Here is a 15,197-nt window from a genome sequence, read left to right as displayed (position 1 = left end):
GGTGGAATAGCTGGCAGAGTCCTGCGACTTGAGAAATGACTGCGACTTCAGCAAAGTCCAAGGCATCAATTCCAATGATGAAGACCCAAGCACAGTCTGGGTGGGTTAGGATGGGGCAGATGTGAAGACCCTTTTAAGTTGTCAAACATAGCCTGCCAGTGTGCCAGGCAAATTTGGTCCCCTTCTTAAGGAGGGACATTAAGAAGGTGACCAGGGTGGAAAACCCCTTAATTAATCACCTGTAAAAATTTACAAAGCCCAGGAATTACTTTACCCCTTGCATATTTGAGGGTGCTTTTCACTCTGTGATCACTAGTACCTTGCTGAAGTCCACAGTGAAATCTGCCAGGGAGATGACATAACCGAGAAACGCCACCATTTCTGTGTCAAATTTGCATTTTTTAGGCTTGGACTTAGTCAGAACCAACTTCCTGCCATCTAGGAGGATGCGTACATGGTGGTCCCAGAGCTCTTGATTTTCAGAGAAGATTAGACTGTCATCTAAATAGATTATCATGAACTGATCCAGGATATCCCGAAAGACCTCATTCATAAAATGCTGGAAGGTAGCAGGAGCATTACAGAGGCCAAATGGCCAAAGAGTCAAAATAGACATATCTAGATCAGAATGCTGTGTTCCACTCATCCCCTGGCCAGAGTCTGCCAAAGTTACACACTCCACGCAGGTCTAATTTCATGAAGGTCCAGGCTGATTGGAGTCTCTTCATGAGCACATCATTAAGGAAAAAGGGATATCAGTTGTGAGCCACGATTTGATTTAGTGCCGGGTAATCAGTGCATGGTTGGAGAGAGCCATCCTTCTTGGCTACGAAGAATATAGGGGTACCAACTGGGGAGGTGGAGGGACAAATAAATCCCTTCTGTGGGTGTTCCTCTAGATATTCCTGGAGGGCTTGCAGCTCTGGCTCAGGCCATGTCTACACTTACTGGTAGATTGGCACTACGGCAATGGATGCAGCAGTATCAATTTAGTGGGTCTGGTGAAGAGCCACGAAATCAATCACAGAGCACTCTCTGGTCAGCTCCTTTACTCCAACTCCCCGAGAAGAGCAAGGTAAGTCGGCAGAAGAGCGTCTCCCATCAACACAGCACGGCATAGACATCACGGTGAGTCAACCTAAACTGCATTGACTTCGGTTAGGTTATTCATGTAACTGGAGTAGCGTAACTTAGGTCAATTTACTGCGGTGACATAGACAAGGCCTAAAAGATAGTGTAAACGTGTCTGAAGGAAACCTCTGTTCCTGGGCAAAAGTTCAATAGAGCACTCATAACTGCAGTGGGGTGATAGGAAGTCCACTTTCTGTTTTTTGAATACTCTAGCAAACTCCAGGTATTTGACAAGAATCTTAAATGTGGCTGGGCCGGCTGCTTGTCTCTCCAAGAGTCTCAGGGGCTGGAGTACTCAAATTGTAAGCTGCTGGACCATGGTTGGTCTACCTACTGTGGAGCACGACCTTGCCTGGTGGTTGTGGTGGCAGTTCAGGTAATGACAAGCAAAGACCCAGGGATCAGGTGTTACCCAGGGCTATCAGAACCCCCAACAGGGGCAACTTAAGTATTTCACTCCGGGAGGTGTAAGGAATAAATCAACAGGAACTCAGTAATTCTGTCTGATCAAGGAGTAATGCAAGTAAACATGCTTTTGTCTAACATTGCAGCTTATTAGATTTAAGCACACAGACTAAGCAATAGGTTTAGAAAATTCCAGATATTTACCTATATTCTGAGACGGTATTGAGTAATCAACGACAGGTCAGCGCTGGCCAAACACCTCCCTGCTGGGGAGTAAAGATGTCAAGAAAAATGTCTCTCCCAGGATGGCTCCTGAGGACTGCTCCCAAATACACTCTATTATCTGAACTTTTTATAACTAACTTCTTCTAAACAGGTCATAATGACCCCCACTAAATCAGCACTTTTCCTAACTTTCAATAAACTTACTATCAGAGGTGTCGAGACTCAAGGCTGTCCATCCACATAATTTTTTTTCATTCTCAGTTATTTACTTTTTCTTCCCCTCCTCCCATACTGATTAGCAAAACTGCCAGTAGTTATGACCTTGCTTCTGAAACCCTGTCTCCAAATTAACCCTTTTCTATGTGGTGTTCTATTTCATTAATTCATAGTGGCTGAGTGCACATAATATCATTGCAATTAGCTTGATCACATTCTGGGATATATACACCTCTCAGATCCAGGGCAACACAGATACCATCCAATGGTGAAGCTGGAGTCAGGGTTGAGGGGCCAGGCCGAAAGTCAGAACCAGAGGCAGAAGCCAACACCTAAGGAGAACTCATAGACAGGGACATAGCAAAGAGTTGGAGTCAGAAGGCAGTAGGTACAGGCTGGGGCAGGGCTAGGAGCAAGGCAGGACTGGACTGGGCTGGGAGCAAGGGCTGGAAGCAGGCTGGAGCACGGTAAGCACCACGGCAGGTATGGTACATGCTAAGCAGTGGCTGTACTGCTCCTGCAGGGCTCAAGTAGGAGACCACAGGTTCCTCTGCCCAATCAGGAAGTGTAGCTGTTTGGAGGGATCTCATTAGGCCCAGCTGAGCTTGCTGCATTGCCTAGCAATCAGTCTGGGAGCCAGTTGTGTGTCTGACCCTCAGTTTGCTGTTATGTATTACTTGGCATGTCATGTTTACATAGAAATTCTGGATAATATTTGCAAATTTCTTGGGGATTCCATAGTGGTGTAGCAACATGTGTAAGGCTGTTCTAGCTACTGTGTCAATGGCTTTTTGGAAATCTCTGTGGACTCCAGCAACGTATTGGTGATCACAGAGTGGAAAGCACCCTCAAATATGCAAGGGGTAAAATGATTCCTGCGCTTTGCAAATTTTTACAGGTGATTAACTAAGAGGTTTTCCACCCTGGTCACATTCTTTTCTATTGCCAGTTATTTTGCTAGCCAGAAGTCATAACTGATTTTAGGTTTTCTGCTTTGGGGAGTTTTGCTATTGACTTCACTGGGAGCAGGATTGTGGCCCTACAGTCCATTAGTTAAAGGGGCTTGAATATATTTATTACCAACATTAATTACTGGCATTAAACACTCAGTGCAAAGATAATGCAATTAACTTGTTGAATCTCAGATATATTCAGATGGTTAGAGTCAGAGTTGAGATTGCATGCTGTTCAGTTCAACACCAGTAAACTGTATACCACAAAAGTTTCTATCAGGAATCACACTTAGATCTTAGAATATGTCAGTACTTTTCTTGAGTTTTAGGTTTTGGGGGGGAGTTGGCATTTTTTTTTTTTGTCTGCTCATGTTTGGACTCTAATTTTCATATTTTCTATGGGGAGAAAGGAAGTAAACTTAAAACATTGTATCTGAAAAATGTTGAAATTAACCATTACTTGTAATTTATTCTAATTTCAAAACAACCTCCTCAATATCTGGAGTAAGTCAATGGCCACTTTTATTTCTAAAAATCACATTTACCTATTCTAGATTCCCCCATCAACTAGTGACATTTTTAACTTTAATCTCTCTTGTTGTATATAGATAGTGCTGTATGTGTTCTTCATGTCTCAGGGGCTGTGGAGATGTTGCAGCTTGGGAAAGCATATACTAATACATGCTTATATAAAAATGGATTAGGATGAACTTTTCAACCTAGTAAAGAAAATAACCCACCCAAGTTTGTGTGTGCTTGGCCTGCAGGACAATGGATAAAATAAGAAATCAACCTAAAAATGCTTGCTAAAATAGCTTTTGTGTGAGGGGACCCTTAGCTTGATACCTCCCTTTCCCTCACTGAGAGAAGTCCACATCAGTGTTCAACTATGAGATATAACTACTATTGTTTGCTCAGATGTGTAAAGATTTCACACACACTTTTGAGCAGCTTCAAAGAGCCTCAGCAACCAATGGGGCAACATAGGTAAATAAACATGGGAAATGTTTTCTGGCAGACTTCACAAAAGACCCAGGGGGGTTAACTGTAATGAGGCACAATAGAGAGGAAGAGTTCTTTCTGGAGGATGAAACTTGTCATGTCTCCCACTTTACACACCAGAAAAGGATGAGTACACATGTGCAGATGACAAGTTTCAGAGTAGCAGCTGTGTTAGTCTGTATCCGCAAAAAAGAACAGGAGTACTTGTGGCACCTTAGAGACTAACAAATTTGAGCATAAGCTTTCGTGGGCTACAGCCCACTTCATCGGATACATAGAATGGAACATATAGTAAGAAGATAGATAGATACAAACAGAGAACATGAAAAGGTGGAGTAAGAGGCTAATTAATTAAGATGAGCTATTATCAGCAGGAGAAAAAAAAACTTGTAGTGATAATCAAGATGGCCCATTTATATAGTTGACAAGTGGTGTGAGGATACTTAACATGGGGAAATAGACTTAATATGTGTAATGACCCAGCCACTCCCAGTCTCTATTCAAACCCAAGTTAATAGTATCTAGATTGCATATTAATTCAAGCTCAGCAGTTTATCACTGGCGTCTGTTTTTGAAGCTTTTCTGTTGCAAAATTGCCCCCTTTAAGTCTGTTACTGAGTGGCCAGAGAGGTTGAAGTGTTCTCCTACCGGTTTTTGAATTCCTGATGTCAGATGTGTCCATTTATTCTTTTGCATAGAGACTGTCGGGTTTGGCCAATGTACATGGCAGAGGGGCATTGCTGGCACATGATGGCATATATCACATTGGTAGATGTGCAGGTGAACGAGCCCCTGATGGTGTGGCAAATGTGATTAGGTCCTATGATGGTGTCTCTTGAATAAATATGTGGACAGAGTTGGTATCACGCTTTGTTGCAAGGATAGGTTCCTGGGTTAGCGTTTTTGTTGTGTGGCTGCTGGCGAGTATTTGCTTCAGGTTGGGGAGCCTGTCTGTAAGCGAGGACTGGTCTGTCTCCCAAGATCTGAGAGTGAGGGATCATTTTTCAGGATAGGTTGTAAATCTTTGATGATGCGCTGGAGAGGTTTTTAGTTGGGGGCTGAAGCTGACAGCTAGTGGCGTTCTGTTATTTTCTTTGTTGGCCCTGTCCTGTAGTAGGTGACTTCTGGGTACTCTTCTAGCTCTATCAATCTGTTTTTTCACTTCACTATTGTAGTTTTAAGAATGTTTGATAGAGATCTTGTAGGTGTTTGTCTCTGTCTGAGGGATTGGAGCAAATGCGGTTGTATCTTAGAGCTTGGCTGTAGACAATGGATCGTGTGGTGTGTCCTGGATGGAATCTGGAGGCATGTAGGTAAGTATAGCGGTCAGTAGGTTTCTGGTATAGGGTGGTGTTTGTGACCATCGCTTATTAGCACAGTAGTGTCCAGGAAATGGACCGCTTGTGTGGATTGGTCTAGGCTGAGGTTGATGGTGGGATGGAAATTATTGAAATCATGGTAAAATTCCTCAAGGGCTTCTTTTCCATGGGTCCAGACAATGAAGATGTCATCAATGTAGCGCAAGTAGAGTAGGGGCATTAGGGGACGAGAGCTAAGGAAGCGTTGTTCTAAGTCAGCCATAAAAATGTTGGCACACTGTGGGGCCATGCGGGTAACCATAGCAGTGCCACTGACTTGAAGGTATATATTTTCCCCAAATGTGAAATAGTTGTGGGTGAGGACAAAGTCACAAAGGTCAGACACCAGGTTTGCCGTGACATATTGGGGATACTGTTCCTGATAGCTTGTAGTCCATCTTTGTGTGGAATGTTGGTGTAGAGGGCTTCTACATCCCTAGTGGCCAGGATGGTGTTTTCTGGAAGATCACTGATGGACTGTAGTTTCCTCAGGAAGTCAGTGGTGTCTCAAAGATAGCTGGGAGTGCTGGAGGCGTAGGGCCTGAGGAGAGAGTCCATATAGCCAGACAATTCTGCTGTTAGGGTGCCAATGCCTGAGATGATGGGGCGCCCAGAATTTCCAAGTTTATGGATCTTGAGTAGCAAATAGAATACCCCTGGTCGGGGTTCTAGGCATGTGTTTTCATATTCTCTGTATGTATATATCTTCTTACTGTATGTTCTAGTCTATGCATCCGATGAAGTGGACTGTAGCCCACAAAAGGTTATGCTCAAATGAATGTATTAGTCTCTAAGGTGCCACAAGTACTCCTGTTCTCCTGTGCAGATGGGAGTTCTGTGGTTCCTTCAGTCACAGAGAATATGATTTAAAAGATTTCTTTAGCTTGTTTAAATCTCTACCATTAGAATTCCTGCTTAGCTAAGGAATCTAATGTCTTATGCACTTCTGTTAAACAGATTTTTATAAATTTTCCTCTTTGCATTTGGTTTGTATCTCCAAATATTATTCTTAAAGAGATTGTATTTCATGGGACCTAAATTAAAGCGGAGGCTATAGTTGGTCTACAAAGGGATTGTTGTGTATACAACCACTCTTCCTCACCCCAATCCTTTGACCTTTCTCTGACAGAAATTAAACTAAGAGATTTGTAGTAGTTACTATAAATGTCCTATGCTTTATGCTGATGCTGGCTTGATGAACCTATGGCATGTGATGTGGACAGTGGTAATGGTAGCTGAAGAAGAAAAACTATACTGGATCAGACCAATGGTCTATCTAGTCCTGTATCGAGTCTCTGCTGGTGATCAGTATGACATGCTTTAAAGAGGATATTTGAAGTAAGTTTCTTCTTAACCCTTATAAGTTGGAGGCATCAGATTTTATAACATTCCAAACTATATTTTAATTCTTTCTGTTGTAACTCTGGATGTCCTCATTATCCATAAAACTGTCTTTTAATTCTACCACATACTTGGTCCCCATGATAGCTTGTGGATCTGTCACAAGGTAACTATGCATTTTGTGAAAAGTAACCATGCACCTAGAGTGCATTCCCAGTGGATGTTCTTCCTTGTTTGTAGAGCATGAGCAGAGTCACCTGTGCAGTGCAAATGTGCAGCCACACAACTTGCCACATAACATGCTTTTTACCCCCACCCCAGTTGATGAAGAAATTTCCATGTACACCACACTGTCCACAACATTTATTTTCTGCCATCTTTCACTTGTCCAACCATGATTTTGCCTACCCCCTCCCAGTCTGCATATTGTTCTGTTTCATTCCCATAAAAGGAAGTTCATTGAGTTTCCTTCACCAGATCCCTGATTGCCACCCTTAAAAAAAACAGAGCAGGAGGTAGTGAGAATGCTATCTCAGAAGGTTCAGGACAGTAGCACTTAACTGTGAGGAGTAGTCACCTACTCAGAAGGCAAAAAGCAGCTGCTAAGCTGCTTTATCTCTTTATGTACTCTGCAGGAGGGGAGTCAGTGTAAGTCTGGCAGGCTGGTGCTTGGAAGAGGAAGGGACAGGTGTCATGTCAGGTGGTTCCTAACCCTTGCTGGAGCACAGCAATGTACCATTGATTTATGTAATAGCATTATATTTTCTGACTCATTCTTTATACAGAATATCATTTTGTTTCTTTTTCTGTCTACCAATGTATAGTGAACAGCAGTTTTCGTTGGAACTGTCCATAGTGACCACCTTTGGACTTTTTCCTGAAGGGTTACAGGTCATCCTACTTCCTTGATGCTCCTGGTTTGCCATACCACCACTGCTTACCCAAAGTGCCAGGTGACTTCCAGGGTCAGGGTCTTTCCATAGAGTTTCTGCCTCCTCCTATCTGGCCAGAAGGTGATGTACAGGGTGGACTTTGACCCTGATTCCACCACCCCCACACATGGATGTATCAGAGGCAAAATAAACATTTCTGACTCGACCATTGAGCAACTAGTGATTGATTTGTATTTCATGAGGCCACCTATAGGGGTGGGCATCCAGGACTTTGAGAAGAATCACACTGAGCAGATGGAAGCACAGTGCCTGGCACAGAGACAACATGCAGCTCAATCAGCACAGCTAGGCAAATGGCTCTGTTGCCAGTGTGGTAAATGTTCTTCCCAAATTGGTCTATAGAGTCATGCATAAGACCCATTAGTACAAACTATGATGGTCAACGTTGTCCCTGAAATAGAGGTGACATACATCAGTTTTCTGTTTACTGGATTCATCACACTGTGCCTTCCAATTTTTATTGCCTTGTGTTAGTTTGACACAGAGGTGCAATGGTGGTTCACTACTCTGTGTGATGCCTTTCATACCTACTACACCTAACACGCTGTCATGATATAAACCCAAATATATCATGGGAAATGTAATATACCGTTGGAAAACTAATAACTCACTGATCATTAACATACTTGCATGACATATGTATGAAGTGTGTACAAAATGTTATAAATATGTCCTAAAATTATGGTCTTAAAATGTGTTCGGCCCACAATGCCTAAGTCCAGTTTGTCCTAGACAGAGGAATGTGTATTTGCTTGTCTAACCCGCCTGGTCATCAGGCAGAGACACTGAAGGTATATTTACATAAAGGGTGAACAAAGCCATCAACCTAGAGAGTAGGGGGGAAGATAGTTTCTTAAGAATCTCAACAGGGGATGGAGACTCCACCCCCAGGAGGACTTCCTGTCTCTTGAAGGAGGATCAATGAACTTTGGGAAGACAGAACGGTGTCTTCACCCCAGAAAGAGAAAGAAGTGTTGTCTGGGCATCCATCACTTGAGAGGCTCAAGGGGCCAGAGCTCTTGAAATCACAGAGCACTGTATCTTTCAACCGAGGGGTTTGAAGTCTCTGGAACTGAGTAAGGTGAGAAACCTGCTTAGGCAAAGCTTGTAACTTGCTGGCATTTAAGAATTAGTCTTTAGAACAGTATTTTTTACTTTTGTTTGCTTGAAGCCCTTTTTATCTTCATTCCTTATCCTTGGTATCACTTAAACCTATGAATTTTTGTTTAATAAACTTGTTTGACTGTTACTATAAACCAATGCAGTGCTGTGAGTGAAAGGAGTGTTTGTCAACTCCCAGTTAAATTAATGAGCTGCAGTGTATAGTCTATTTAAAGGAGCAACACATTTAATCACTTCTGTAAATGTTCAGTAAGAGGGCTAGACACTGCAGGGTGACAGTTTTGGGGGAAGTTCAGGATTTGAAAGATGTTGGGGTCACTTCTCAAAAAGGAATGGTGGTGGAAGCCAGGGTATGACCTGCATGCTTGGCACCAGAGTTGCAGGGCAGGTAGTGACACAACACCTTACTGGTCTCGGTTGAATCTCAAAGCATCACAGTTGGTCAATACAATTTCACTGCCACTGTGTTGCTTAGTCAGGTCCCTCGGAAGTTTGACAGTCCTCTCGACTAATCTCAATTTTGGGTCACCTTAAGGGTACCCCACTGTCAGCCTTTTGCCAGGTTGGAAAGTGTTGGTTTTCTTTTTCTCATGCAGTTTCTAATCCTGTCAAGCTCTGAAAAATGGATCCATTGAAGACTGTCAAATAATTTTGCAATAATTTAATACTGCCATACAATTCCTAGTGGGTGGGAGTGTAGAATATGAGTCACACATGTGGAGGCTGCTCTGCTGAGGACAGATGCTTTCCTAGGTATGCTAGGATTACAGTATGAGGAATTCTGTATACCTTTGTTTCACCCTGAGGTTCCACACAGTACATTTTAATGTGAACAGTATTGTTCTGTATGCAATTTTAAAAATTTCCTGTGGGTGTTCTGCAGGAGGGGGAGTCAGCAGGGAGGAAAAGAGAACAGACTAAAAGAGAGGAAAAGGGGAAGAACAGGAGGGAACAGAAGGGGGAAAATGCAGGGAATAGTTAACAGACTCTTGAGGATGGGGGAGGAGAAGGGAGATAATGGGGACAGAGATCCAGCACAGAGGTCCCACTAAATTCCACATCCCTGCACAAAATGGGTCACCTATTCTTTACCTGTTTAGTGAGTACTGTTTATGGTGTTTGTTTTCACCTGATTGAGGATGTGATGCTGCACCTCATTCTTCACAGTAATAATATTATGATATGATTGATAAGTCATTGAGGTGCTATTGAAAAGTTCTGATTTGCTGAATGATTATCCTGTTTGTACGCATGTATCATTTTTGTATCTGAAATTCTGAATATTGACTACGTATCTGTATTTCAAATGTAGTTACACATGGGTAGTGCCCACTAGCCAAGATGCTTTCAGTCTAGATAGCTGGTTGGGAAGGGTCTATTCAGGGCAATGAGCCATTAGGGAAAACAACAGGCCTTAGAAGAAGCTTATCTCCTACCTGGTGAGCCTTCCTGAGAACAGCTTGTAAGTAATCGCTGCTATGACTCTACAAGGACATGTGACCAGGCCACATGATTCTGGACTCCATCTTGGGATGTCAGTATTTTACTACAAACTGGTGTGGGAACCAAGTTTTGAAACAAAGGGTTCCTACTATATGCTAACACTATATAAGGCAGGAACATAATCTTTGGTTCTTCACTCCACACACAAGAAGACACCTGGAAACACTTGAGGAACAAAGACTGAACTGGTGGACGTGCTGGACCCAGGCTAAAGGGATTTCTAGTCTGTGTATGAAAGACCTGGAGATTCCAAGCTGTAAAGCAAGTGCAGCTTGTCCCATAAGAATCTAGAGCCCACCTGTCTCATCAGCCAGGGTGGGGATTTGCTTGTTCATATCCTATCTTTCTAGTATCTTAGACTTAGTAAATAAAATGCAAACTAGGTAATCTGCTTTGATCTATTTGCTATCACTTAAAATCTATCTTTTGTAGTTAATAAACATTTCATATTTTAATCTAAACCAGTGAGCTTTGACTGGAGTGCTTGGGGAAAATCTCTGCTTAGTTACCACATTAAGGAAGAGGTGAACCGGCTATTAAACCCATAACTGGCCAGATTTGACCAGGGCAGGATAGTCCTGCTCTGGTGTCCTAGGCTGGGAAGCTGGTATTTGAGAGCCTGTGTGTAACTGCAGCTGGGTGTGTCCCTACTTCTGTGAATGCTGGTGAAAGTGCAGGCTGGAGGTCTTTGCAGCTTGTCACAGCAGCATAGTGTGAGAGGGAGCTCAGGATGGTGCGTCAGAGGGCTCAGTGGTACCCCAGTTCCAGGTGGAACCCTGGGGACCCTATCAAAGAGGAATCTCAGCAACTGACACATTTTAAACAAAATGCAAGTGGCATGTTAGTAATAATACTGGTGTCGTGGAAAATAAAGGTAAAAAAACCTACTAGATTGAGTGCACCCCTGCTGGGGCAAGTTTGTGCCTTATACTTTTTCCTCTAATGCTCTGACCAGTATAATTTTAAATGTCCTTCTTGCAGGGCTTTAATAACTACATTTCCCAGCTAACCTCACTCACTCATCTTCCCTCTCCAAAGTCGTGGAGAGCGATTTTTTCAGGAAGCCTAGCTGGCTATTGATATAGTCTCTCTACTAGAGGTTTCTGAATGTGGATGAGGAGAGATGGGAGGAGCGTGAATTCACTTAAGCTACAGCAAAACAACCAATGCAGTAAAAGATCCTGAAAGCAAACGGAAGCCAGTAAAACACAATGCAGTACTGAGGGAGCAGCAATGCACGGCTGGCCATAGACCACACAGGACAGAGGGGGCGAGAGCGCAAAGCTGCTCAATATTGCACCATGCAGACCTGTCTCTGATAATTTCCAAGGCGGGTGGGTGGGGGGAACGGAAGGACACAGCCATGCAGCCTGCTGCTTACCTGCTCTCCTTGATGCTTTGTGCCTTGGGGACCTTCTTTCTGGTTCATTCCAGGCAGACAGGTAAGTTACCACCATTTATGATCGCCGCATGCAATGACCTTTAACTGGGGGCTTACCCTTTCCAGTGGTAAGGATGTGTCTGTCAGGTGCATGGTAGGAACCACACCGGTGCAATTAACATCATGCAGCTGCTAAGAACACGAGCTACATTTCATGGCTATGTGTTTGGGGGGATGGGAGGGGGAAGAGAGAGCATGTGTAAGGGTACCTTTTTAAGAAAAGCCCCATTAAGATGGAGATCTTGCCCCCATCACATCGCTGTCTGTACCCTGTGAGCAGTAAGCGTGGGTCAGACACTATTTCCCTGTCCACGCAGAGCGAGAGAGATGGGGGGAGGGGGGGGGGATTTGTAATTGCAGCGAGAACAGCTTAGCATAGCGGGGCCAGCGGCGTGATCGTGTGCATTTCTCCCTCCCCGAGGAGCCGCCTTGTTGACGGAGATGGAGAGAAGGGCTGAAAACCGATTTATGGAGAAGCAGAATATCGTCCCCCTCCGTCTGATTCCCCGCCCGGAAGACGGCACCCAGACTGGGCATGGGGTGCTCAACACTCGGGTCAGCAGCCGCTCGGATCGGAAGCAGGTCAGGAAGGTGGCTCGGTTCTCGCGATTGGCTCTGACTTTTTAAGTGGTGGGAGCCGGCAGCTGAGTATTTGGTGGCTTGTTGCCCCGGAGACGTGTCTTTGGTGAAATCGGCTCTTTCCAAATGCTAGTCATGTATGATGCTGCGCCATGCATAGAAATCACAGCAAAGGGGGAGGGGGCTTCGAAGTCAACCCACCAATGAGGTACACAGGATGCAGTTATCAACCTTGCACTGATCATCACAAAACCCTCCTGCTGCTGAGAGTGACCCTCTCTGCTTTAGTCTATAGCAAGAAGGGAGGGTTAGCTCCCTAACGCTGGGTTAGCTCAGGTTATTATTTTAAAACCTATTTTAGGTGTGGGGAGGGTTTCATAGCTACGTAAACCCTTGGTTGAGGTAGGGGCAATGGACCAAATGATCCTTTACTGCAAATTCCCTGAGTGTGGCTGATCTATGAATGCCGGGAAGATGTGCGTCTTCCAACTTCCTGCATCAGTGACAGTCTGGCGTTAGGTTGAGCCGCTTGCTTTTAAGAATATGGGTGTGCATTTAACTCAGATTTTAAAAATAGGAAAGCTTTGGTTTTCCCTGGAATGCCATTTAGTGCTATATCAGTACCTTTGTACAACCAGAACAGAGAATTACTTTCGCAGAAAAAGTAAGAAATTGTGTTTAGAAAGGTGTTTTGTAATCCAGACAGAGGAATGTACTACAGGGGTACCAAGTACATCAGATAAAAGCAGTATTTACTTAAAAATGTTCTCAGTAAGATCTATCTATCTCTATCTCATTTCCTGGGGGTCCTGGAGGACAGTAATCCTACTGCACCGCCAAAAAAATTAGTCTAGAAATTGAAGGGATAGTTCTATTACCTTTTTTATTTCTCTTAATTTAAAATGGTCCTTAGGTGATTTTTTATAGAGATGATTTCTAGCTTTTTGAATCTAAGTGAGGATTTGTATAGAAAGGCTGATTTTGTTTACTTGTTTTTTAAAATTCACCCAGACAAATTTATTTGCAACAATGCTGCTGAAAAAATACTCATAGCAGTAAAGTAGTGCAATGTCAGTTTTTGAATGAATGTTGTGCATTATGATTGTGTTTAGTGAGCATGGACATACTTATTAAAACTGAAACAAAAATACAGTAATTGATGATAGCAATCACTTATTAAAAACTGTTTATATGTAAGTGGTTGCACATTAGTACCTAAACAGTGAACACTTGCAATCTACTTTTACTCCAAAACTAATACTAATGGAAATAATTTTAGTCAATGTAATTCCAATTAAATTATATTTTTTGGTATGAATATCTTTTTATCTAATATTACAAAATGTTTCTCAGAACATGTCAAAGACAGAGCCTGGAGTAAACATGCATTCTAGGTGACTGTTGTAATCCAAGATAGTAGTAGGCTTAATTTTCCATCCAAAAATATATACATAGTAAATGTTTACATTTTTTGTTTTCTTCTGACAAACTTTGAAGGAAGTTCTGGCAATTTGTGTTCTCTTTGTATGTTTCAATAATATATTGTTTCTTCATAGCACATTCAGTTACCTGTATACATCATTTATTTTCATCCTATGTGAGTTTTCTGGTACTGAGACTATATTTATGACATGATACAATACAATGTTTACAGCAGTTTTAAATGCTTTCAAGATATGTATAATTAAAAAACAAAAATCAAATAAATTGTGTCTCAGCATTTCAAAATCACTTGAGGACTCCTGAAGTTTTTGAACCATTCACATATTGTAACAGCACATGCCACATCTGTTACAAATATCTAAAATTGAAATCAACTACAACATTACAATTCAAAATAGTGGCCTGGATCTCTGCCTAAACTGGAGACTAATAGGACTTCCTAGGTTCTTGAATAGTCTGTCTTTCCATACAGATGGTTTCAGATTTTTTATTTACCAATCTGATGCTCCTGAAAAATTTGATGTTGCATTTCATCCATGTTTAACATTATGCAATGTTAATCTCATCCCTTTCACTCAAAAGAGAAATCTGTTGATTTAACATAAAAAGTTTAATTGTATTTTCAGCGTAGTTTCTACACTGAGGCAAGCTTTAAAAAATGTTGTTAAGTGATCTGTTTTCTTCCCACCATTGCTGATTACTAAAATATCAGTGTGCAACTAGAAGCTTTCCTGCTTCATAAATAAGCCTCCTTCTGCTACCTGATACATTCATAGTCTTTCCCCATGGTATAAGTAGCTGGCTGTTGCCCCATTGAAGGGATCAGTAATTACTTGTGATGGGAAGGGACGTTTGGAATATAGCCAGACCAAAAACAATGGGTCTGCATTTTATATATTTTTCTTTTAGAAGGACGGATGCTTCTTAATTGAAAAGGGCATTGCACTGCCTCATCCCGGAGTTCTGAGTCATCTTGACAACATATGATCTGCAGCTCTGCTACATTTGCTTAAAGAAAGCTTTGAGGAGCTGCCTGTTTGGAAAGTATTTTTGCAGCACTGTAAAGTCTGAGCAGTGTATTGTTGAAGTTGGATAATTCAATATGCTGGCTATTATGGTGCAACACCCCACAATAAAACTTAACATTAGCTGCAATTTTGGTAGGTGTTTTGACTGCAGTAACAGAGTTAACTTTTGGGTTTGCTTCTACCTAGTGGCTCAGCAAAAGTTAAGTACTTTATAAAATTACATTATACATTTATTGAGTTATTAATTGTCTTCCTGTAGTACCTCAATGTGCTAGATACTGTCCACACCCACACCGTCTCTACCTGAAAGAGTTTATGATCTAGGAAGACAAGTGCCAAAGGGTTAGAGAACAAGGACAATCAAAATAAATATGATTTGTACACACACACACACACACACTTTAAAATTATTAGATACATATTACTTATTTCTGACTGTTCTTCATTCTATCCATGACTAGTGGGCCAGTTTCTTGTAGGAGTTATGAAAGAGAATG

At 42.2% G+C, this 15,197-nt stretch overlaps 1 protein-coding gene across 7 annotated transcripts in view; it reads left to right on the top strand.

The window, feature by feature from the left end:
• The first annotated feature begins 11,293 nt into the window (after nucleotides 1-11,293).
• Nucleotides 11,294-15,197, top strand: part of ADAM22 (ADAM metallopeptidase domain 22) — a 195,213-nt gene continuing 191,309 nt past the window's right edge. For 2 of the 7 annotated variants that reach the window (XM_048838072.2, XM_048838069.2), the window contains exons 1-2: nucleotides 11,295-11,651; nucleotides 12,072-12,232. In XM_048838072.2, coding sequence (XP_048694029.1) covers nucleotides 11,573-11,651; nucleotides 12,072-12,232 — 240 coding nt within the window. In that variant the 5' untranslated portion in view covers nucleotides 11,295-11,572. Of the gene's footprint in view, nucleotides 11,652-12,071; nucleotides 12,233-15,197 lie in introns of all 7 variants that reach the window. The other 5 variants (XM_048838073.2, XM_048838071.2, XM_048838070.2 and 2 more) reach the window with 4 other exon arrangements.

Source organism: Caretta caretta, chromosome 2 (genome assembly GCF_965140235.1).
Source record: "Caretta caretta isolate rCarCar2 chromosome 2, rCarCar1.hap1, whole genome shotgun sequence".
Classification (NCBI taxonomy): Eukaryota; Metazoa; Chordata; order Testudines; family Cheloniidae; genus Caretta; species Caretta caretta.
The sequence above is the reverse complement of the archived record's forward strand: the minus strand, read 5'-3'. Positions and strand labels throughout refer to the sequence as shown.